General features: G+C 45.2%; 1 protein-coding gene across 1 annotated transcript; it reads left to right on the forward strand.

The window, feature by feature from the left end:
• The first annotated feature begins 1,697 nt into the window (after positions 1-1,697).
• Positions 1,698-21,998, forward strand: LOC144145561 (amine sulfotransferase-like). Its single transcript, XM_077677208.1, has 2 exons — positions 1,698-1,818; positions 20,200-21,998. Exons 1-2 carry the CDS (start codon positions 1,804-1,806, stop codon positions 21,172-21,174), a joined length of 990 nt encoding a protein of 329 aa, XP_077533334.1. The 5' UTR covers positions 1,698-1,803; the 3' UTR covers positions 21,175-21,998.
• The last annotated feature ends 1,972 nt before the right edge of the window (positions 21,999-23,970 follow it).

Here is a 23,970-nt window from a genome sequence, read left to right on the forward strand (position 1 = left end):
GTAAATACAGTCATGAAGCAAACAAAGATTCAGAACTGTTTCATAAATTATGGGGGGCAAACATAAATTAGAATGAGCGTTTTTCAACATGCTGTAGCATTCTTTTGAGCTTATTTTAGTCATACGGTGCCCACATTGAACTTGGGTCTGATTAGTAAGTGAAAACACGGTTCCCTGCTTATAAGAGACATCTTATATAAGAGACAGAAACTGGTCCCCGGTACGTGTCTCTTATAAAGGGGTTCAACTATATATATATATATACAGAAAGAGAGAGAGCGAGGGCGAGGCAGGCTTATACACCGACTACACCAGAAGAACATGGGCACTTCAGGTATTTGCAATAACACATATACATACCAAAAGCTGGTACCGATCGATTCGGCTACTTGTAGGTGCTTTATAGCGCCGAATGAGCTGGTTGCCATTTTAGTATGATACAGGAATAAAGAAATCAAAGTGGAGTAAAAAATCCGCCGTGAACGGAAGCGGATTTTTTCTCGACTTTGATTTCTTTATTCCTGTTCCTGTACCATACAAAAATGACAACCAGGTCATTCGGTGCTGTAAATCCTCCACAAGTAGCTGAAAAGCACTGGTAATAAAGACTGTGCTTATATATATATATATATATATATATATATATATATATATATATATATATATATATATATATATATATATATATATATATATATATATATATATATATATATATATATATATATATATATATAGTGAAAGAAGTCGACTGACACGTTTCCCGTTTTTGTTGCCAACAGTTTCGGAGAAGAAGGAGTTTCTAACTCCGAAACTGTTGGCAACAAAAACGGGAAACGTGTCAGTCGACTTCTTTCACTATTTTTATACTGGCCCATCGAACCTCATGATCTCTCTCTCTCTCTCTCTCTCTCTATTTATATATATATATATATATATATATATATATATATATATATATATATATATATATATATATATACAGAAAGATAGGGCAGCAGTCTACAACGCCAAAGGAGGCATAGGGGTGTGGTTAGGCTCTTTTCTTTTTCACTACGGTTAATGAAGTAAACATTTTTTTTAATATACAGAAGAAAGAAAGAAAGAAAAACACGCGCCCAGAGTGAGGACCGAACCCACGCCGTTCGGTCCTCACTCTGGGCGCGTGTTTTTCTTTCTATATATATATATATATATATATATATATATATATATATATATATATATATATATATATAGCGATGAATAAGTTCCGGGATTCGGTTTCAAAAATACACGAGAGGGTAGACACACGTATGAAAACGATGATCGAACTAACGTTTCGACCGGGGTCCGGTCTTCGTCAGAGGGTCCGGTCTTCGGACCCTCTGAGGGTCCGGTCTTCGTCTCTGACGAAGACCGGACCCCGGTCGAAACGTTAGTTCGATCATTGTTTTCATACGTGTGTCTACCCTCTCGTGTATATATATATATATATATATATATACTTCAGGGAAAGTTCATTACAACCTGATTGACCTATTCCCGTGTGTGAATGCCCATATGCTGCTATAAGCTTTTGACATTGCTGCTCGAGGACAAAAGTGCTCAGTATCATTCCGCGGAGTTTCTAGCGAAGTGGGGGAGACAAGAGCAGGGTAAAAACGCAAAGATAACGGTTAGTTCTAGATTAAGCCGTCCCCATTTTTACACGTGTCGTGCGATACGTGTCGGAGGCAGTGAGTTGAGGTGTTCGCCCCTTGCAGCCTACGCCAGCGTGGAGTTTCAAATCCTGCAATCTGCCAAGTGGAGGATCGTTTCCTGATGGCTGCTACATGGGTAAGCATCCTTCTGATGCAGGTTCTCACCCTGCTCCCAGTTTTTTTGCGAATACAAAGGCAGTTTTCCTTCGCACATGTCAGTATTGCGTAAATTGTTTGCACTCCAAACGGTATGATTACAGTACAAGAATGGGGTAAATTACTCGTTAGAGGTACAGCAACTGTGCGTCCTTACTGACGCAGATTTGATTATGTGGTATTCCTCAGTGTACGCCCCACAATCTGTCCGTATATATGTCATTTGTTGAGCAAATGTCTCCCAGTCTGCTTGTCTTGAAAGGACTGCCATGCAGATTTTACTTTCGTGAACTGACAATATATAGTTGCCGGGGGAAGAATAAGCATTTTGGCACAATTTGATGTTTAATGTCTGCAAAAATAGTTCTATAATGCCTAAAATGGACAGTTAAAACGATAAGAATTTTGTATTAGTTTTTGCCTTGGTTCACTGAGGCCACTGGCTTCATGAAACAGAAAAGAATCACACATACATGCGTAAAGTAAGCAGCGCATCTTTTTATCACAGAGAAATATTCTTCATCTATCTATGCCCTAAAAATGTCGAGAAGAGGACTGCACAATGATTGGAGACAGGAACAGTTGGAGGGGAGTTGTGCAATCTGAGTGCAATTTCATTTTATTTATGACGAAACCTTCAAAAAGCACAACACTGAAGACTTCAGACAAACATGACAACAGGACGAGCGCTTCCCAGTTCCCCATTTATGTAGTCCTGTTCATCCTATTGTGTCTGCTTTACGTTTTTAAGTGCCGCGCGTATTGCAGGCTTCGTCATGCACACATACCAACTAGCCCAGTTCGCCATTCTGCTGCAACATTTGACTTTGGGCTACTGCAATGGAAGGCCAGAAATCTACTTTGTATGTAGTTGTAGGTAAGGTCCAGTGTTTTAACGTTACTTTCTTTAAAAGTACACTACTACACCTCAAGGATTTTAGCCGGGAACCCTAAATTCGGCGGATGTTGGGGAATATTTCTTTGGGTTTACGCGCTAGTGTTTGTCAAGGTTATTTTCGTCGACTTCCATGTTAATTTTGCAGCACATTACGAGGCCGTATAAAATAATTCCGTATTTTCTTATGATTGAAGCCCGTTATCACCTTTTCAGGTTATCAAACTATTTGCAAAAGGAGCAGGACAAATTTCAATATACACGTCCACGTATTCACAAGGCCATGATTGTTACTTCATGCGACATAAACCACAGCGCGATATACTAAAAACGTATTACAATATATTTTAGTGTCTTAAAGCTTTAAAGCACGTCAAAGATGCAGATGAGTGTGAACTGGCCCTAACTAAAATGACTAGTGGGCATTGCAAGTACGCCCTACAGGAGGTAAAGCACACAGACAAAGCAAATTTTCCACAAATCGCTACACCCGCCACTCACTAGGTTATTTGTAGAATAGACTCATGTATGTTTATGGATTTCAGCAGTAAACGCTTAGTTGCACAAAGCCAAACTTTATTCGAAATATCCTTGAATTATGCGAGTGAAGATGCATGCGGGAGCAGAATGTCGGTGTACGAGCACCGTACATCAAACTTCGGGGCAGGGGTATGCAATCAGCGTAGCTTATGCGGGCCGCGCATGAAAGCGCACAACACTTGCTGCACTCCTTACTTTTGGTAATGTACGGTGAACTTCCGTGAAGACGAACTTGAAGGGACCATGATGGTTTGATCGTATTATCAGAAGTTCGTATTATCATAAGCTCTCCCCAAAACAGAATCGGCAACACGTCCAGGTGCATGCAAATATTTTGCTTCAAGATAGTGAATCAAGTAGACCTAAATGAAAGAAAAAGGCAAAAATATCATTTATTTGAGAGCGCAACTGGATAGACGACTGTCTTTAAGTGCTCTTGGCTGGTTTTATCTAATCGAAGTGTCGACGAAGATCGTACACCCGCTACCTCAAGCGACAACGCAGAAGAGAGATAGATGGAACTCCTTGGCTTTCTCGCCAATGACGCGGTGGGAATCGCGACGCGAGCCGAAGCGAAATCACATGTTTTCGCTGACAAACGGCATTGGTTAGGAGAGATGCTTTGTTCGCGAACAGGAAGTCTCAATTGTCGCTTTTTTACTTTTTTTGTCCTCAAGTTCTGCGCCTCTCTCTTCCAGAGCAGAGCAGCCGCAAACTCGCGTTTGCTCCTATTTTGTTTCCTTTTCCACTGGCTCCGGGGGTTGAAGGGTGGGAGAAGTGGTAGATTTATGCGCTTGTCTTTTTTTCTCCCTCCTTACCTTTCTTTGTAGCGTGAATTCGCTTTGTGCTGTGGTTTTCTTTTACTTTTTTCCCCCTCTGGTCGCGTGAATGCCCCGCCGTACCACGCCAAGACTTTACACTCGCTACCTAGCATCGCCAGCAGTGTTGTTCACACTGACAATTGTTCGTCTTAACCGAAGAGGACATGCAAGGATCTTCGTGTTTAGCGGATTTTTTCTGCATTGGGTCTATGTAAAACCAAAAAAACATTCCAGCCTTGTTCAGCATAAGAGAGAATTCGTCTTAACAGAGTTCGTCTTAGCGGGAGTTCACTGTACTTATGTTTCTCCTAAAATAACTTTAAGTTTTCTCTTTGACTGCACATTGTTAAGATGCATGTTGGTGCCCCACGGCCCGCAACTCAGATATTAGTAAGTATACACTAAATTTTATTTTGTTTCTATATGCAGCCATCGCACACCCGTGTTCTACTTGACCATGCTTCCTTATTCCCTTAATTCTTCGCTGCTTCTAATAAAGTTGAACATCGTGTAAATGCGGGTGCCCTTCGTTCTCTCCCCGAATAGCTTAAAATTAGTCACGGGTTCCACTCTTTATTGCATTTGCAGGCGTAGAATTCTGCCTGGTACGAGAAGGCATTAAATCATCGGTACTAGGGAGGACGTACATGGCGGTGTAACCATATTACCATAGTATAGGAGCCTCTTTGGCCCAAAAAACATCATTACCTTGAAAAGAAAGTATCTACCCTTCCTGGTGTAGCATCTGGTTAAGAGGTTTATGCTATTATACAACTGGACTCTAGGCCTCAATCTTCAGCTGCTGTGGAGTCCCTGAACCGCTATACAGCGGCGGATGCTAGAAATAGCGGGTTCTGTGACGATTCCATACAAATTTTAACATAGCTATGCTAAGCGCTGGAGCACTATCCGGTGATGGCATCTGAGCTCTTCTCTTACAGGAACGATTCTCGGTTCATTTTAGGAATGAATAAGGTAAAAAACGCGGAAGGCATGCAAACAGTTAAATTACGCATGGGTCCTCTGCTTTCAAGGGGACGATGAATAAATGCAGCTTGGAGTAGGGTTATTGGTGCACAAATATCATTCTGAGTAGTAACGAAAACATTCCGGCAATTATCACCAAGCTGAACAAAAAATATAAGTTAAAGGTACTACCGGATCGCTTACCAATACCCGGCCACAAAATGACGACATTCGCAGCATCTAGAAGGAGGTTAAATTATTAATAAATCTGGTAAATATTCAATGAGCGATTGTAATCCCCGACACTAATGCAAGAAATAAACAAGTAAAGGAAGCGAGCATGTAGTTGGAAAGTATGACATGGGTAGCCGGAATACCCGACATGGCAAATTCGTTGAATTTGGCCAAAGAAATGGCATGAAAATAATCAATACATTCTTCTGCAAATGAGAAAAATAAAAAAGGCACCCAGAAAAGCTTTAATAGAAAAAATAAAAGAACCCCATTTTAGTTCCAATAAAAATATGATATACACAGTTGTTAATTGACCAGTGTAGAAAAAAACCCAGAAGAAAAGAAATTCCCAGAAAGAAAAAAGTGCACATACACCTGAAGTGCAACCGAAATACCAAGGCAAAATATACAGCTTTTCTTGTAACTGCCTTGTTTCATTTCAGAGTAACTGTCAAATTTAACCTTCGCGTATTTTAGGCAATATTTCGACATAGTAACTGTGCGAGAGAGGTAATATAAACATTTATAGCGAAGCAACGTAAGGCCAGGAAACAATATTTGACAAAGTCGTTTTGATCGCGACATCCCAAGGGTATTCCGAGACAACATATAGAGGCGCCTAGGAAAATCAAGAGATGCAAAATGGCAGACGACAAGGCAGTGATCGCGAAAATAAAATATTATGTCGGTGACATGGTAGTAGAAAAAGTATTGAAATTATTCCGGGAACGCCTGAAGGCAACAATGATGCCAATTACCGGGAAATGGCTTCTGCAAGCGCGCACAGGCAAGGGACGAAGAAAAAGCAACAGGATGAGCAACACTGTTCGTCCTGTTGCATTTTTGTCCGTCGCCTGCGCGCGCCGCTAGTAGCAACGCGCCAATACCAACGTACGTAGTTGTCCATTTTACACAGAAAATTGTCTACAAAATTGCAGTCCACAAGAATGACAGTATTAAACAGCTTAGGAATTTCCAGCCTCTCAGCCTTGGTGCGTTAAATATGCATGGTTTACCCTTGTAGTAGCGATATCAAAAATATCACTCTAGTTTGGGAAAAACCGAGGAAGCAGGCTGTTTTAGGAAAAGCTACAATTAATGGCATTTATATCATCACTTTTATTTGGAGAATGCGGGTACTCATACAGAAATATTGTATGGTCGGCTATAAGATCTTTTTTATGGTCGTCTTTGAATATTTGGCCCAATAATCATTAGACTTTTCTATGGCTGTCTTTAGCGATTCGTACCGCCATTCCTATGGGTGTCTTTAGCTTCTTCTATAACCGGTTCTACGGCCGTCTTTAGCTATTCTTATCGACATTCCTATGGGTGTCTTTAAGTTCTTCATTAGCCGGTTCTATGGTTGTCTTTAGCTATTCGTATTGAAACCCCTATGGGTGCCTTTAGCTTCTTCTATAGCCTGTTCTATGGCTGTCTTTACCTCTTCTTTTGATAGCTCTATGGCCATAGAAGAATCTAAAGACACCCATAGGAATGTCGATAGGAATGGCTAAAGACAGCCATAGAAATGTCTAAAGATAATTGGGCCAAATAGCTAAAGACGACCATAAGAATATTTTTCAATAGCCGGCCATGTAATATTTTTGCATGGGCTGCAGCCAGAAGAGAATCACCACTACTTGAAACACAGCGACAGCAGCAGCCACTGAGAAATTATTAGCACGCTGCCATGCCAGCATAGAGCCTTGCAGATCTCTAGTCTCCTTTGGCACTTAGGTTGTGTGCCTAGCTGCATTCTGTAATATATGCTCAGTGAATACTTCAGCGATATAGGGGGAGTGCGAGATTGCGATTGCAAACACTTCGACAGTTTTCATTCACAAAAGGCTTAAACACAGGCGTTCAAGGAAAGCAAAACCAAGGGCTTTATTCATTCCATTCAATACATAAAGGGCTACTATCTACGCTACTTCACCACCAGTAAACAGTCGTTCACATACGCCGATCGAAAAACACAGCAGTCGCATTCCAACACTCTGGCTCACGTTTAAGTGACTCGCTCGACAGCCACACTACGCGGCACATTCCCCGCGAACGCCCGCCGAGACACAAACACCTACAGGTGCTGGGTAGTCCACAGGAAAGAGAGCACTCAGAAGTCGTTCATTACACTCAGTACTCAACGCACACAGCTGCAAGTACGGTGGCTAAAATAGAAATGCACTCTCAATAAAACAATGAAGACGGCCGCACTCATTGCAATGATAAAAAAAAAAACGTTTTTCCAAGTTCACTCAATTAGTTACTTGTAAGTTTTCTCAGTTCGCGAAAAAATAATTGTTTTTGTCACATCACCGCGGCCAAATCTTCACTTCTGTGTACGTTGGAATGCCCATGTGGTGCAGGGTAGTTTAGAAAAGTATTCGTGAACACCAAAAAAAGTCCTGCATTTCTCGCACTATAGAGTCACTTCAGTTCGTAAGATCACTCACCCTGGAGTTTTGCGTACTATGAAAATCCTGTCACAGTATCGCACGTATCCATTTTCGCATGACTTGAAGTTGATGTTGAATTTACCGTAACTGTCACCGTACACACCGAAATTTACGACACCGAAAAGCAACACATTTGCTTGGCGTCACACCACCTACACGAGCACATTGCCGTCGAGTCGTAAATTCCCAGCACCAGGCAACACGTGCCATGCCCGCGCACATGAGCAAGGAGGCGAAATGTGGCTGACTGAGTACATCCAGGTATAAGCACGTCCATCGCGATAGCAAATAGTGCGGAGATACGTGCAAATCTTTCGATCTTTTTCTAACTTTTTCGCTGGTAATTATTTTTTTTGGTAAATACAAGATCACTTAACGTTTTGTTTTCTTCATCCGAAAAAAGGTTGATCTGTGATCAGTACTCAGGGAAAATTGTCTGTCACTAGCATTGCTGCGCGCAGGAATACTAACACAGCGCGGGCAGCACGGCCGTGTCCTTCGGTACCCATCGCCAAAACCAGTATTCCAAACAAACAACAGAAAATCAAACGGGAAGCAGGGATGTCCGCTCTACCTTTTCATCGCTTCCCAGAATTTCCTCACCGCGCCTCCTTCGGTCCGGCGTGGGTCACTCTCCCCCTTGCCGGCGCTGCAGCCCAGGCATAGCTTCGGGGTCTGCCTAGTTTCATAGACAGGGGAGCGGTGAAGCCCTGCGTGGCCTGATCCGCCTCCTCCCCGCCGGAAAAGATTCAATAAAGTCATTTTCTCTCTCTCTCTCCCCCTTTCTCAATGACTAATCTGAAAGTGGGCTCCGCGGGAGAGAGAATGCTGTTGTTTGCAGCTTCCACCATATTTCGGAGAGAGCGTACCGTGGGCCGCGCAAGTTTTTTCCAATCTGCTTCAACGCTGTGAGGGCCGTTTTTAGAGAAGCCCGCTTTTTCACTTGACCGTGGCAGCGAAGGGCCGCAGAGGAAGAATTCTCCGAAATTATACGTCTTTCGGTCAACGTTCATTTGCAAGCTTTGCCGACGCGCAGTATCCAAAGTTGCAACCTGAATTTGAGCGTTAATCAGTAGCTTCCTTGAATTGTACTTTTCCCTTATTGTTGGTATAATAAGTACCTAACCTTATTGAACAAATATGCTCATATAACCGGCCGATCAACCTCATCATCGTTATACAATCTGTGTTGTAGATCTAGCTAGGTAAATCATGAGTATATGAATTTCGCGTCATAAGTTTTATTAAAACCAGAAGAATGGGATTAATGTTTGCTCGAATTATACCTTTATAGGCTAACACTTTTTGGTTAGCGGCTGGAGACTCGGAGCCTTATATTACTAAGTAGTTAGCTAAAGAAGCATTTATGAATGCAGGCTTGTAAGTTCTGCGTCAAATGCTTTCTTAATGCCGGTAAAATGTTGCTTAATGATCACACTTCTAAAGGTTTACAGTTATATGTTGTACTGTACCCAGCCGCAGAAGCTTTTATGGCTGCCTCTCTTTAGCTTTAAAGCAAATTCTCTCCAATAGCTGGCAGAAGACAGCCGTATGGTTCTAAGTTTGTAGACTTAGAGCTAAACAATGGCCCATAGCCAGCCAAATGAGCTTTTATGGCTTTTTCTCTATAGCTATAGGACGAACTCTTTTCAATAGCTGCCAAAAGACAGCTGAATGGTTTCAAGTCTGTAGACCTATAGTGAAACTATGGCCTATAGCCAGCCGAATGAGCTTTTATGGCTTTCTCTCTATAGCTTTAGGGCGAACTCTTTTAAATAGCTGGCAAAAGACAGCTGAATGGTCTTGAGTCTGTAGAGTTAGAGCTAAACAACAGCCCATAGCCAGCCAAAAGAGCTTTTGTGGCTGTCTCTCTTTAGCTTGAGGACATAATTTTTCCAATAGCTGGCAAAGACAGCTGAATGGTTTCAAGTCTGTAGACCTAAAGCTAAACAATGGTCTATAGCCAGCCAAAAGAGCTTTGCCGCGGCTGGTCTATAGAACTAAAGCCATACATATTTCTTTAACTGGCTACAGTAACCTGAATAGCTGTGACTCTATAGACTAAACACACTAGGATGTTTATAATCGTTCAAAGAGAATTGTATGGTTTACAGTCTTTAGTGCAGGATCTATAAAAACTTCAATAGCTGGCTATAGCCTAGTTTATGCCTTTTTATGAGTTACCATAAAAACCCATAGGCGGCCATAGCTCACCATACATTTTCAATAGGCGCGCATAAGGCATTTTTGTATGGGTAGGAGTAGTATGAATGCTTTATATGGAATTTATTGTTTACGAAAAAAAGTTTGATTCTAAAGAAACCCCACAGTGCTTGCATCTTTAAAGGGTCCCTGAAGAGAAAATGCAACTTTGGTTCATTCAAAAGATTGCCTCGTTAGAATCATGCTGACACCACTTTTAACGTAAAATTCGCACAAATAAGCTGTATAATTAGGAAAAAAGGGAATGGTCATGCGACCCCCTCGCTCATTTCCCGCAACAGATCCTATGATGTCATACCAGCCGGCTCTGCGATTAGCAGAAGCCGGAAAAAGCAAACGCAAATTAGACAAAACTTATAAGCTTGCCGAACGAGCTATTTGCGCTTGAAGTTAGGGCGCATTCTTTTTATATCAGTAAGAGTGGTGGGACAAACAGTGGAAGTCACGAAAGCAAACGTAAACACAGAAGTACCGATGCGTACTGCTGTTGGTACTGCGCGCAATACGCTTCATTTAGATGCACAGCACTGCGGGGATTTGGGGTGTCTCAGAGGCCACTGGCCGATTGACGCAAGCGACGGTGCCTTACGTGACCATATTTGTCGAGCGATAGCCATGTTTCACGAAACAATTACTTTCCCCTTGACCAAAAACAACCCAGGTTTAAATACAGTCACAAAGAAACCAAAGGAAAAAAACGGCTTGCCGCAGCAGGGTGGCGCCATCTAGGCTGACTAACAGTAAACAAGTCTCCGCTCGACACAATGTTTAGCCGAAAGACCTGTTCTTATGATGTCATTGCAAATGTCGTTCAAACACACCTTTTGACGCGAGGATGGAAATTTTAACTTAAGCTGATTAATTTCGCAGTGAATAAAGCATCGTTTGCTTCCGGACAAGCGCTGGAATAACACAAACTTGTATTTTTTCTTCATGGCCCGTTTAAATTGACACTGAAGTGATTTGTAAACATTGCTGGATTACTAGCGCAAATTGTAGTCCGGAGTCCATTGGCCTTGTTTCGATCACTCTGAGTGCGTTTGCGTGAATGTATGTAGTAGAAAAATCGATTCGAAAGTGCTGTCCTCCCCTCTGCATCCTCGCCCATTTTCTGTGGCGTTTTCGTGTGGCGTCAGGAAAAAATGACTTGGCTTGACTGCGCTACTGCACGGCTCGCCGACCTTGCAACAGAGTCAGTCGGCCCAGCGTTTAGTCTGGCGGCCGCTGACGAGTCATGGCAGTTCGTTCGCTCAATTGAAACTAAGCCACGACACGTTTGTGCATAGAAAAATGTGCTTTCTTTACTTTGTTAGTTTGTAGACTGTATCAAGCTCCAAGTCCAAGTCGCTCCACACAAACGCTGCATAAGCGCACATGTGACGCTACGCTGACTGGTACGCTAGTCGTAAAGTCTAAGGGAACTTGGAGGTTGGAGAAGAGTCAGCGAAGTCAATATAGTTACTAAGGAAATAAAATCAACTGAAACATTTATCGTACCGCGTAAAACTAGGGAGCAGGAAGCACTTTTTTTGCGCTGGGTGAAGAAGCACAGCGGTCAGCAGCACGACCACACATCTGCGAACGGTTTTACGTCTAAGAAATACAATTGCTATACGTGAGCTTTTGTGGAAATTTGGGGGAGGCTTTGTGCACGAGCGCTATGTTTTCAATAACGACCGATGTTTTACATACTGATTGCACCATTTTTGGGCCGTAACGTTCACTACTCCACGAGCGAATTCGCAGAACGCGCACAGACTAACGCTGACGCGCTAGCGAGTTCTCTTTGGCGTGCTGTTGCCATAAGCGCCGACTGCTTGCGGGCAGTGGGCGCAGGCCAGAATCAGCAGGCCCTTGGCGGCCTGCTGATTCTGGCCTGCGCCCACTGAAGAAAGTTGGAAAGGCTGAAGAAAGGTGCTTCCAGATGTGGCGTGCGCGTCGTCTTTTCAGCCCAAAACAATGTGGCTAAGATTTGCCCTGCGGTGCAAAGGTTAGCAGACAAGAAAGAAAAAAGGACGGATGGTTGTGGGATAAGACATGGCATTAAATTTGTTGAGTGCGGTAAGGACGTTGTGTATAGTATCCCTTTCAAGTGTGGAAAGAAGTGCATCGGTCAGACTGGGCGCTGCCTGAACGTTCGCCTTCGTGAGCACAACAGCTCATTAAAAGCGGCACCGTATTCCCTTTTGGCCATACATTGCAAGAAGTGCACGGGCCGGCCGTAGTTGCCACTCACGCTCACTGATGAAAACCAAAACCACGAGGAATGCGCGTGCCATCCGGAGCTACCGCACACCATCGTTGTTGACAAACACCGTAAGCGGGCAACAAGAGAGATAATGGAAGCATTTTACATCCAAAAAGAGGAAAAAACATGTGTCAGCCAACCTTCTGTTTTGCTATCAGATGCCGAGTTTGCTTTCTTGGATAAGGGCTGATAAAGTGTACCGTGCATCTTTCGGAGTATGAACACGTGCAGTTTCGTTGTGTGCAGTGTTTTTGGTGGTTGTCCCCCGTGACTGTACAAGATTGTAGATTGTATTGTACCTTTATGTTGGCGGTGGCTTAGATTGCGTGTATATATTTCTGTGTTTTGACGATTAAACGTTTCAGTTGCTAGTAGCGCTTCGTCCCGTTGTCTTTCTTGTCCAAGTTTTGTTTTAAGTGCGAAGCACTTCTTAGTCGGGCCTACTCCTGCTTCCACCGCCGTCCTCCGTCCGCAGCCTAGCAACGGAGCTAGCTACCATGCCTAGCAACGGCGCCGGATTTCCGACGCGTGAGGGCGCTCGCATAGCGCCTCCTCTCCCCCCTCGCCTACTCTCCTAAAGCCCCTTTACTACTCTCCAGCTCGCAACACCCTCTCTCGGCGCGCCAGCCAGGCCACTACACTATATAAAAAAAAACAGCATTCGGCACCAGGTTTTGATCCGAGGACTTTGCGGCCGCAGCGCGACGCTCTACCGACTAAGCCACGGACGCGACGCTGACATCAGTGTTAGTAACGCGCCTTATATCTTTAACGCATTCAAACTACGTCGTCAGCGGCGTGCGTTGGCGACTCAGCGGCGTTATAGCGGCTTGATAACTGCGTGGTGTACACGTGATACTACAAACCCGCTAGTCCACTTTAGCGACCACAAGGCGGTCGTAATGACCGTCGCATACAACGACAACACAAACAAGTGCTGAAATAAATACTGTCGTTTCACTTTACTTTGCGTGTGTGTGTGTGTGTGTGTGCGTGATTACATTCCCTCTCGAACATCTCTCGAACATACACGTTAATTCACCAAGATTTCCGCAGAGGGACAAACGAGGCGTGTTAAGCCGAACGTGATCGAGGGGATGAGCTGGCAATTGGCTGCGCTATCGCACGGCTCCCCGGCCTTCAGACAGAGTCAGTTGGCCCAGCGTTTCGTCCGCCGGCCGCCGGCGGGTCGTCGCAATCAAGGAGGTTAAAAAAAAATAGCTTGGTCGCAATTCGTTCGCTTAGTTGAAACGAAGCCAGGACACGTTTGTGAATGGAAGAATGTGCCTTTCTTTACTTGGTTTGTTTGTACACTGTATCTAGCTCCAAGTCAAGGTCGCTTCACACAAGCGCTGCACAAGCGCACATGCGACGCTTCGCTGACTGGTACGCCAGTAGGACAATATAAGGCCTCTTGAAGGCGGGAGAAGAGTCAGCGAAGTCAATATAGGTACTAAGGAAATAAAATCAACTGATATTTTTACCGTACCGCGTAAAACTAGGGCGCGGGAAGCACTTTTTTGCGCTGGGCGAACAAGCACAGCGGTCAGCAGCACGACTACGCATCTGCGAACGCTTTTCCGTCTACGAAATGCAATTGCTAGACGTGAGCTACTGTGGAAACTCGGGCTACGCTTACTGCACGAGCGTAGTACAACAAATAGTCACCTAAGCTGCTTGAAATGCCAAAAATAAATAAAAGTGTAAACCGGTTGTACAATATATACCCTATATTAGCAAGTCTTTCAAATCCCGCTCCGTGGCTCAGTGGTCTGGGGCGCTGGGTATGTCACCGCAAGTGTTTTGCAAGTCACGAGTTCGAATCCCCGCGGGTACGTGCTTTTTTACTTTTGTAAGTTAACTTTTTTGTTTTCCGCCGATGTTTTCTATATTGAGTTCACCTTTTTTTGGGCCGCAACGTTCATGGCTACACGAACTAGTTCACAAAACGCGCGCAGGCTGGCACTGGCGCGCTAGCGAGTTCTCGTTGGCGTGCTGTTGCCATAAGCACCGACGGCTTGCAGGCAGTGGGCACAGGCCAGAATGAACAGACCCTTGGCCTGGTGCGAACACGCTTTTTACGATACAGGCATGAGGGAGGCAAGCTCCAAATATGGGGGAAAAGCGCATGACATTTGGGCGTCTGCGGGTACGCGGGGTGCGTTCATGCACTGCGTAGGTCTCGGCTAGTGAATGCTACGACTACAAGCCGTCCTGGGAGGCTTATCTTGTGCATTTTACAGCCGACAACATGGCAGAAGCGCGGTACGATGATTACTGAGATATTGAGAATGCCCATCCAACAACGCCATTGGTTATGTTTTACAGAACCGAAACCGAAACCGAAACTTGTTTGATTGCTAACCTTGGGCATCGTCCAATCACGGCGCCCCTCCTCGCAACGTCACAGCCTTAGTTGGTGCGGCCGCCGCAAACCGCGCATGGTAGTTTTTCTTCTTTCGCGCTTTGTAAAATAATTACCGATTTGTCAACCGAATAAACGATGAAAAGTGTGCTAATTTGAGCCAGCTTACGCAGTGCAAGCAAAAACGGGAGCTTGACAAATTCACTTCAGTGTCCCTTTAATGTAACTAACGGGCAAAATGCCACCAAACTTCAACAAACTCCCCCTCATAGCATCACCCCGTGCTTCGCACTTCCTCATACTCCCCTTCGGGGAAATGCGGGGGAATTTTTTTGCGCTGTTTCCCATTATGAACCTATACCAACAAGCCCAACTCGCAGTTCTTCTAAAAGCCCCTTGGCCTGGTGCGAACACGCTTTTTTTTACAATACAGGTATGAGGGAGGCAACCTCCAAATATGGGGAAAGCGCATCTAATTTCAGTGGCTGCGGTGACGCGGTGGACGTTCATCCGCTGCGTAGGCCTCGGCTTTTGATTGCTACGATTGCAAGGCTTACCTTAGGTATTTTACAGCCGAAAACATGGCAGAAGCGCAGTATGACGATTATTGAGATATCGAGAATGCCTATCCAACGATAACGTCGAATATCAAGCATGCTGTTTAAAAGAACCGAAACCAAAACTTTATTGAATGCTAATCTTGGACATCGTCCATACACGGTGCACCTTCTCCCGACGTCACAGCTTTTAATTGGTGCTGCTGTCGCGGACCGCGCATAGTAGTTGTCCATCTTTCCGGCTTTATAAAATAATTACCGACTCATCAAGCGGATAAATTATGTAAACTGTCTTAATTTGAGCCAGCCTACGCAGGGCAAACAAAAACGGGAGCCTGACAAATTCACTTCAGTGTCCCTTTAGGAGAGCAAGCCGTACAGGAGACCTACAAAAGTGTCTTGCAGGATAGATAGAAGCAGTTTATGCGCACGATAACGCTTTATAAGAGGAGTGAGAAATTTCTTCGCAAACGGCGTCATACAAAGAGCCACAATTTCCTGGAAAACTTTACAGCCTTTTTAGAGAGGGTGTGCAGGTAACTGAATTGGGTAATCAAAATATACAAATAAATGGACGATATCTGAGCAAATTGAGTTGTTCGGATGATGTCGTCTTGTCCTGATAAGACCCGAAAATGATACTTCTGAAATTGCTGTGGAAAATCGTATTCCCGGGATTCGACGAGAAATAAAAATAATTGTAAGTTGATCTTAAATAGACATGCTAGGCAATGAAGTACCAGAGAAGGTGATGAATATACCAATATTTGGTACGTTCATCATGGCTGTGAGGGTAAATCCAAATCCCGAGAAGAAAATCGGGAGGAGAACCCAATGGGTGTGATAAAATTCGGCCAACATTCACAAGCAAGTAACAGTAGCATACTTCAGTCGTTAAAGAATATTACACAGCAAATGAGTTTTCGAGTGATCACTTATATAACAGAACTTACGATCTTACTAAGGATCTTGAAGAAAGAACGAATAATAGAAGTAACACTTAAAATGTGGGAACAAGAATTTTGGAATAGGGAGCATACTTGGGTAGAAAACGTCCTGGTTCAAATAAGGAGAAAGCACTCGAGTTGGGCTGAACATGTATTGGTGGGAACTCAAATATATTGCACCAACACGGTATTGGAAGCAGTGTTGCGGAATGGGCGTCCCCATTCCATTCCAATTCCATACCGGGCAAATACAAGTTGTCTAAATTCCATTCCTTTCAATTCCTCGGAATGCCGGAACATCACCCATTCCCACTCCGGGAATGGCCGGGCAGTTCAATTCCATTCCTCTAATTCCTCAACGTTTTATCCGGTGATTATCAAGTTACCACCGAACCCACCATTAAGCTGATGTTATTACACGCGTTAAGATCAGCTAAAATACGCAAAACACGTAACCAAGGTCGAGGGACAGTGGCTTTGTGGCATATCGTTCAGTGCAATCACCCTACTAATTCCCACAGGGGCAGTTCTCCAGGTAGTTATTATAGTATTTGCATGGTCAGCACGTCTTTACGATTTTTGATGCTTTAATATTGTTTAAGTGCGAATGTGTTAATGCTAACGTGACGACATGTTCTATTTTTGTGCTGACAAAAGTATGGTTGAAGAAGACATTATATTCATTAAGCAGTTAACACGCGTACGGAGCGGTCGTGAGCATGGTTAAAACTATAATTTTGTTAACGAGGAACAGAACCTCCGGATCTGGTAGTATCAGTTGGAAGAATTACCGCTCGAGCACCTTGTCCTGCCTTTGCACCAAATACGGGTCACGGGCCGCACAGGTCGTCAGCATTCACGCATGTCAGCTGAGCACGAGGTCGCGGGTTCGATTCCCGGCCGCGGCGGCCGCTTTTCCGATGGAGGCGAAAAGCAAAAACGCCCGTGTGTACGAGATTTCGGCGCACGATAAAGATCCCCAGGTGGTCAAAATTAATCCGGAGCCCTCCAATTAATCCGGAGCCCTCCAGGAAAGCGGCCGCCGCGGCCGGGAATCGAACCGCGACCTCGTGCTCAGCAACGCAATTAGGTCTCCTCGTGAATTTTATATACTGCAATAAAGGTCTCAAGCTGCCGTGAAATGTCGAAAAAAGTTTATTTTGGTTTCATTCATCAAAATTCCGTAACAAAATGGTGTGAGCCAAATGGGCGCTTCGCCGTTCAGTTCTGAAAACACGAAGTGTAAATGACGGCTGTTTCAACGATCAGTTCTAAAAAAAAAAAAAAAGTAAACTAATACAGTTGCCTTCTGCCTGTGAGTTGCGCTTGACAAACGAGCTGCTTAAAATAGGTGTTTAAGAGCCGGTTTCGCTTCGCTGTCTGTCACTAAAAGAGATGCCGTGGACCCGCCGCGGTGGCTCAGTGGCTAAGGCGTTGTGCTGCTGGGCATGAGGCCGCGGGTTCGATTCCCGGCCGCGGCGATCGCTTTTCTGATGGAGGCGAAAAGCAAAAATGCCCGTGTGTACGAGATTTCGGCGCACGTTAAAGATCCCCAGGTGGTCAAAATTAATCCGGAGCCATCCACTACGGCGCGCCTGACCCGCCGCGGTGGCTCAGTGGCTAAGGCGTTGCGCTGCTGAGCACGAGGTCGCGGGTTCGATTCCCGGCCGCGGCGGCCGCTTTTCTGATGGAGGCGAAAAGCAAAAACGCCCGAGTGTACGAGATTTCGGCGCACGTTAAAGATCCCCAGGTGGTCAAAATTAATCCGGAGCCCTCCACTACGGCGCGTCTCATCGCCTGCGTTGCGTCGGCGCGTTAAACCCTACAATCAATCAATCAAATCAACTACGGCGCGCCTCATCGCCTGCGTTGCGTCGGCGCGTTAAACCCTACAATCAGTCAATCAAGACATGCCGTTGAAAACACGCGTTCCACGTCAGCTGACGTCACATTTACAACAGAAACTGCCCTTGCGAATCGGGAAAGCAAGTGAAAGTGGCTAGCGTTGGCTTTCCGTTAGGTCGGAACCGTTTAGGAACAAAGCTTGCAGCGTGTAGCTTGCAGGCGCAGGCGTGACCGCAGTTTCCATCACATGGGTTCTCCTGTTTCGGGTGGATTCTCGAACCAATATTTTCGGCCTTCGTAGACGCTGCTTCGGGCAAAGGCGTCCGAGTGTCTAGACAGGAGGGCCAGGATTGCAAAACGTCCTGGGGGAGGAGGGGCGAGCACGAAAGGAGATGGGGCGTAAGCTGATAGGCGAAATTTCGCAGTGAACACAAGCACCGCGTCAGCGTCCCGATGACGGTGAGGTGGGATGCGATCACCGACGGTTCCGGACGCAAAAAACAAAAGTGAAGCGTGGGGAGACAGCTCGCTGCCGGGACGAAGGCGCCGCCAAGGTAAAAAATCACAAGGCGAAGTTGGTGGGAGAGATAGGGGGGATGCAATCGCGGTAGTTCCCCACGACGGATACCAACGGCTTAAAGCCGCGTTTATTAGGCGGAGAATCGCGACGAACTTCGTAGCAGCGCTGTATTTAATTATAGTAGAATCGCTGCTTGTGAATATACCGTGGTTGTAATCAGCCAGTCGATTTTAACACTACTGAGTTATTGTTGAAGTCAAGGCTCCGGCTTACTAATGTTATTGGGCTTGTGGGATCTTTTGCGTATTTTTGCATATTTTGACAAAAAACAGCGCGTAGAAGGAAAAGTGCGCTTTATTTTGGGAAAATTTATGTAATTCCATTCCCATTCCATTCCGGACAAAAGGAGCTTAATTCCCATTCCATTCCCATTCCATTCCGGGGTCGCGAAATTGTGGAATGATTCCGGATTCATTCCAATTCCGGACTGGTAACTCCGCAACACTGATTGGAAGGGCTAGAGAGACTGGAGTTGAAGTAGGAGAAGAAAATTAAACTTTGGCAAGGTTGTTCATAAAGTATGCATCCGAAGTTGCTATTAAAATTATTGCTTTATTCAGCTACCTCCGGTGATCACGTGGGTTTCCTCATACCTTAGCCATGGAGAACAGTTCGTCATTTTTGAAATCTACCAATCTTCCTTCTCGACCATATGGTCTGGTGTACCCGTAGGAAGTGCGTGGGGCCCCTGTTATTTCTGTTGTTTATGAGTGTTATTCCGCATAACATTACGGTCCCCATAAGGCTGTTTGCAGATGACTGCGTATTGTAGAACAGTATTCGAACGCCTGCCGATCAGATGGAGCTAGATGTTAAACTGCAAAATATATAGCAAGAACTTGCGTGACACCTTGCAACTAGTATTCAACTCCGACAAAATGGTGTACATGTATAACACGAGCAAACAAAAAAGAAGTATTATTGATTAGGTTTACTGAACTAAAGAACGTGTATCAACATCCACACGCTTAGGTTCGAAGCTTACATCGGATCTGCGTTAGAATGAACAAGTATATTGTGTATGTAGCAAAGCGAGAAAACGTTTGTGATCACTTAGAATAAAGCTGTAAGCGCTCCCCCTGGACTACAACGTTTAGCACACACAACTCTAATACCACTAATTTAAAAGTTTTGTCGCAGTGAGTCAAATCACTTCGGGGTAATTTGAGAAATGCCAAAGTTTGTTGCTGTCAATTATATGATTTCTTTTACTTCTAAGTTAGGGGAAATTTACGGCCACAAGTGAACTCAATTAGATACGCCATTCTTATGAAAACTCTATTGAAAGAGACTTTTAAGAATGATAGGATGGAGTCTGGCGAAAAAGCCATAACATACATGCAATAGGGCTTCAAGAACACCCAACCGATACATGAAGAGTACTTTGTACTCTTCATCATTACAAAGTATTCCAGAACTTGGCTGAGAGTATAAATAACTAAATAAATAAATAAATAAATAAATAAAAAATAAATAAATATATAAATAAATAAATAAATAAATAAATAAATAAATAAATAGGTGCATTGACATTTTATGAGTCCGCCAGAAGTGGGGCGAAATAACATTCTACCACAAAAAATATATCAGAATACGCGAAACGTTGATACATTTGAGGCCTATTTTAGTTCGCATGGTCCTGCCACTTGTAAAGTTTAACTAATGAACTCTTTTCTTTCAGGAAGAAGCCATGGCCAGTGCAGGTCGTCGACCTTATTACCAAGTAATCGATGGTTCAAAAAGAAGCCCTTGGATCGACCCCGAAACTTTCCGCGAAAGCATCACCTTTCGGCCAATTGCGGGCGATGTCGTGCAGTGTTCGTACCCCAAGTGTGGCACTCACTGGATGCAGTTCATCACTCAGCTGATCCTCAAGGAAGGCAAGGAACCGGTCAGGGACTATGAAGAATTCACGGCAAATACTCGGGCCATTGAATACTGGAAATACGAGGGCTGGCAACCGAAGCTGCCCTTGAGAATCTACTACACTCACGTTCCACCGTGCCTGGAGAAAATGAACCCGGAGGCGAAGTACCTCTACATTGCGCGCAACCCGTGGGACGTGTGTGTGTCATTCTACCACATGGTGAGAAACGTGAGTGTCTGGCGCTTTCAAGATGCCACCTTTGACGATTTCGTCGACGCTTTCATTGAGGGGGATTTCGGCTACGGAAGCTACTTCGACCACGTGGCCGCCGGTTACGCCCTGAGAGACGAGCCGAACTTTTTCTTCCTTACTTACGAAGATCTCAAGAAGGACACTCGGGGGACAGTACTGCGACTGGCACGATTTCTTGGTGAGAAATACGTTCTTGCCCTAGAAGAAAACGAGGACTCGCTACAAAATATCCTGAACTGGTCGACGCCGGAATACATGCGCAACATCATAGTCATTAACCTGCGCAAGCGCAATGCGAACTGGGAGAAGGTGTCCGGTATCGACAGCATGTCATGCAAAGAGGGACACGACGGTGACAAAACAAAGTTTTCCATGGTGAGAAGAGCCAAAGTGGGAGGCTGGAAGGAGTACTTCACACCGGATCAGCTGGCACGTCTTGAGAAAAAGATACGGGACGAAGGAATGAAGGCTTCTTTCATGGAGCTCTTTAATGATATACGCGAAGAGGCGGTGGCGTTGTCGAGTATTTCCTCCTGAAGAATAGCAAGTGGGAAAACGGGAGATTGGGGGTGGCTTGCCTATCAAAAAGAAGCACAAATTTCCTGGTTTCAAGAAAAAATATTGACAGAGACTGAAGATTCTTTATCTGCTGCGTGAGAAATAGCCCGTTAAGGTTAGTTAAGCCGGAGAGTACGTCCATATGGATCGAAGAAACCAAGGCATGGTCGCGGGACGTAAGTGATGGCTTCAATGGTGGAATGGAACTACAATACAATGATGGTGATCGCAGGAGGCAGCTGCCAGTGTCCACGTCCTGTTCCTTTTAAGTGCAGAGCATTTCAGTAACTCACGATGTCACCCGCGTTGACGTCCGTAGTCCGCACCGCACCCCTCCCTACTATATAAAAAAATACTATCCGGGGCCTGGTTTCGATCCCTCGACCCTGCGGGCGGAACGCAATGTACATGGCGCTCTACCCACTACGCCACAAAGCCGCCACAGAGTGGGAGGCTATGAACGCGCCTTGTATCCTTGGCTCATTCAAACTACGTCAAGAAGCTGCTGATACAACGCATTCACTACCACCAACAAAAAAAGTGGCAGTGCAACGCCAGCATGCGCGGGAGGGAAAACAAGCACAAAAAGAACAGGACTCCTGCTGGCGCAGTTTCAGGCAGGGGGCGCGCCAGCACTGCGAAGGCGGGAAATTTGAAATGCGTCGGGTGGTAGCAGTGAGCGGATAACGGCGCTACAGCCCATTATGGCGAATCAGTGCTCTGTATTTCCGACAGTTTTCACGTAGAGTGGAACGGCTGTAACTTTTTAATACTTTCAACAATATGAAACGGCCTTGAATCTGCCCATGCAACCGGTCACCATTACTGGTAAAATGCGTTGGCGGTGTGTATGACAATTGTAGGTGTGTGTTCACTCCCCAGCCAATCGTTCGTTGGGATTCGGCCGCGAGCTGGTCAATCCCCATTTTGGTTTGTCATAATTGTGGGTGCGCCCGGGTGGTGCTTGTCGAGAGTGTAGCTAAAGACGTCGCATTTCCCATCACAGTGTACCGTGGTCACTCAATTCTATTGTGAGGACAATTCTATTTCGAGTATGGCGTGATTGCAAAAGCCTTAGCGTAAAATATTAGAGCGTCTCTTTTCATTATGATCTTCAATGTTCCCTTGCGTGGTTATTTACTCTGTGAATTACTCTACTCGACACAGACGTGTGTTTTGATCGCCGGGAAAAATGGACATTTAAGGAGAAAGTGCCTTGGAGCATGTAACACGCAAAAAATAAATTATCGCGTTCAAAGTACCATACATCCCAAGTTTATAAGTCGAAGGAACAACTGATTCGTTAAGTGCTCCAGAACAATCCAGGTGGGAAGGTAGAGGAGGAATAAACGTCCCTGTGAAGCAGTTCGCCTTGGGGAAGAGTCCTTATTCCAGGACCCCTTGAGACCGTCCGGCTTCTTGGGATCTCTTCACCAGCCAAAGCTAGTCATCAGGGTCCGAGCTGGACAGTGTTCTCTCCCAGTGCTCAGGGGAAGGGAAGGGCAGGGGAGGGGGGGGGGGAGGTAGGATGGTGTCGTTATCGCAGCCCCACACAATATGGTAAAGCGTGCCCGGAGCCTCAAAGAAGCGGCATTGCGAGGAGTAGAGGGTGGGGCCCAGAATGTGGGCTCTGGTTGTATGGGGAAAGGTGTTAGCTTGGATACCTCGAATATGGCGCTCTTGTTTTTTTTTGTGAGGTTTTATGTGGAGGAGGGCACATTGTTCGCTGCAGGCGGTAGTGCTGCGTGATTTCTTTGCAGAACAAGAGGGAACTCACACGCCACTGCTCGCTGAACTCTTGACTAGCCCGGTGTGGCAGATCGCGCGTATGCTGATGGGCAGCTTCGTTGCCGGGCACGCCGGTATGGGCGGGAGCCCAAATAATCCTTACGCGGTGTTTTGGAGAATGCTGCAGCAGAATTTGTGTGGCTGGGGTGGGGGGAGCCGAAGCCGGCGGAGAAAGTTCTGCATGCTTGTTGGCAGTCCGTAATAATGATCTCTGCAGTGGTTTGAGCAATTGCTAGGGCTATGGCCACTTCTTCTGATTGTAGTGCATGGGTGGCAGGAATTGATGCACTTGTGAGGAGGGCTTGAGGTGTAGTTACAACAGCGGTCTTAGCTCTCCTCCGGGATAGGAGGCGGCGTCTGTGTATACTGTGGTGGAGTTTTCGCCGTGCCGTTTGAAGATAGCTTGAGCTCTGGCGTTTCCGCGATCCTGGTGGTGTGTTGGATGCATGTTCCGGAGCAGTGGGGCCACATCAATGAATTGGTGGATCTTATGCGAAAGCTGAGTCGCATCGGCCTGGGGGTGTTAAAGCGGTGAGCGCAGGCCCAGCTGGCTCAGAATTGTTCTGCTGGTGGAGGTAGAGCTCAGATGTAGTAATTGGTTCATATGATTAGCTTCAAGGAGTTCATCAAAGGTATTATAAAATCCCAAGTGTAGGAGTTTCTGTGTCGAGGTGCTGACAGGTAGTACCAACACCAGCTTGTATGCCTTGCGTATGATATGGGAAGCGTTAGACATGCGTACTCGTCTAGCATTCCAGGAGCTCGTGGTTCAAGGCCCATTTCCAGATTTACCCAAATGACTCTTCAACGCTATTTATTTACTTTGTCTTTATAAGCTTCTGTCGGAAATTCGGAGACCCTTCAAGCCTTTTTTTGCTTGTATTTTTGCATTTACTTGCATTTTTGTTTCCATCCGTCGGCCATTATATGACTGATTAACGCACTAGATTTTCGACCCACGGAGCTGCTAATACATTCGCATTAAAG

Source organism: Haemaphysalis longicornis, unplaced genomic scaffold (genome assembly GCF_048455015.1).
Source record: "Haemaphysalis longicornis isolate Haplotype H1 unplaced genomic scaffold, Haemaphysalis longicornis Haplotype H1 scaffold_7, whole genome shotgun sequence".
Taxonomy (NCBI): domain Eukaryota; kingdom Metazoa; phylum Arthropoda; class Arachnida; order Ixodida; family Ixodidae; genus Haemaphysalis; species Haemaphysalis longicornis.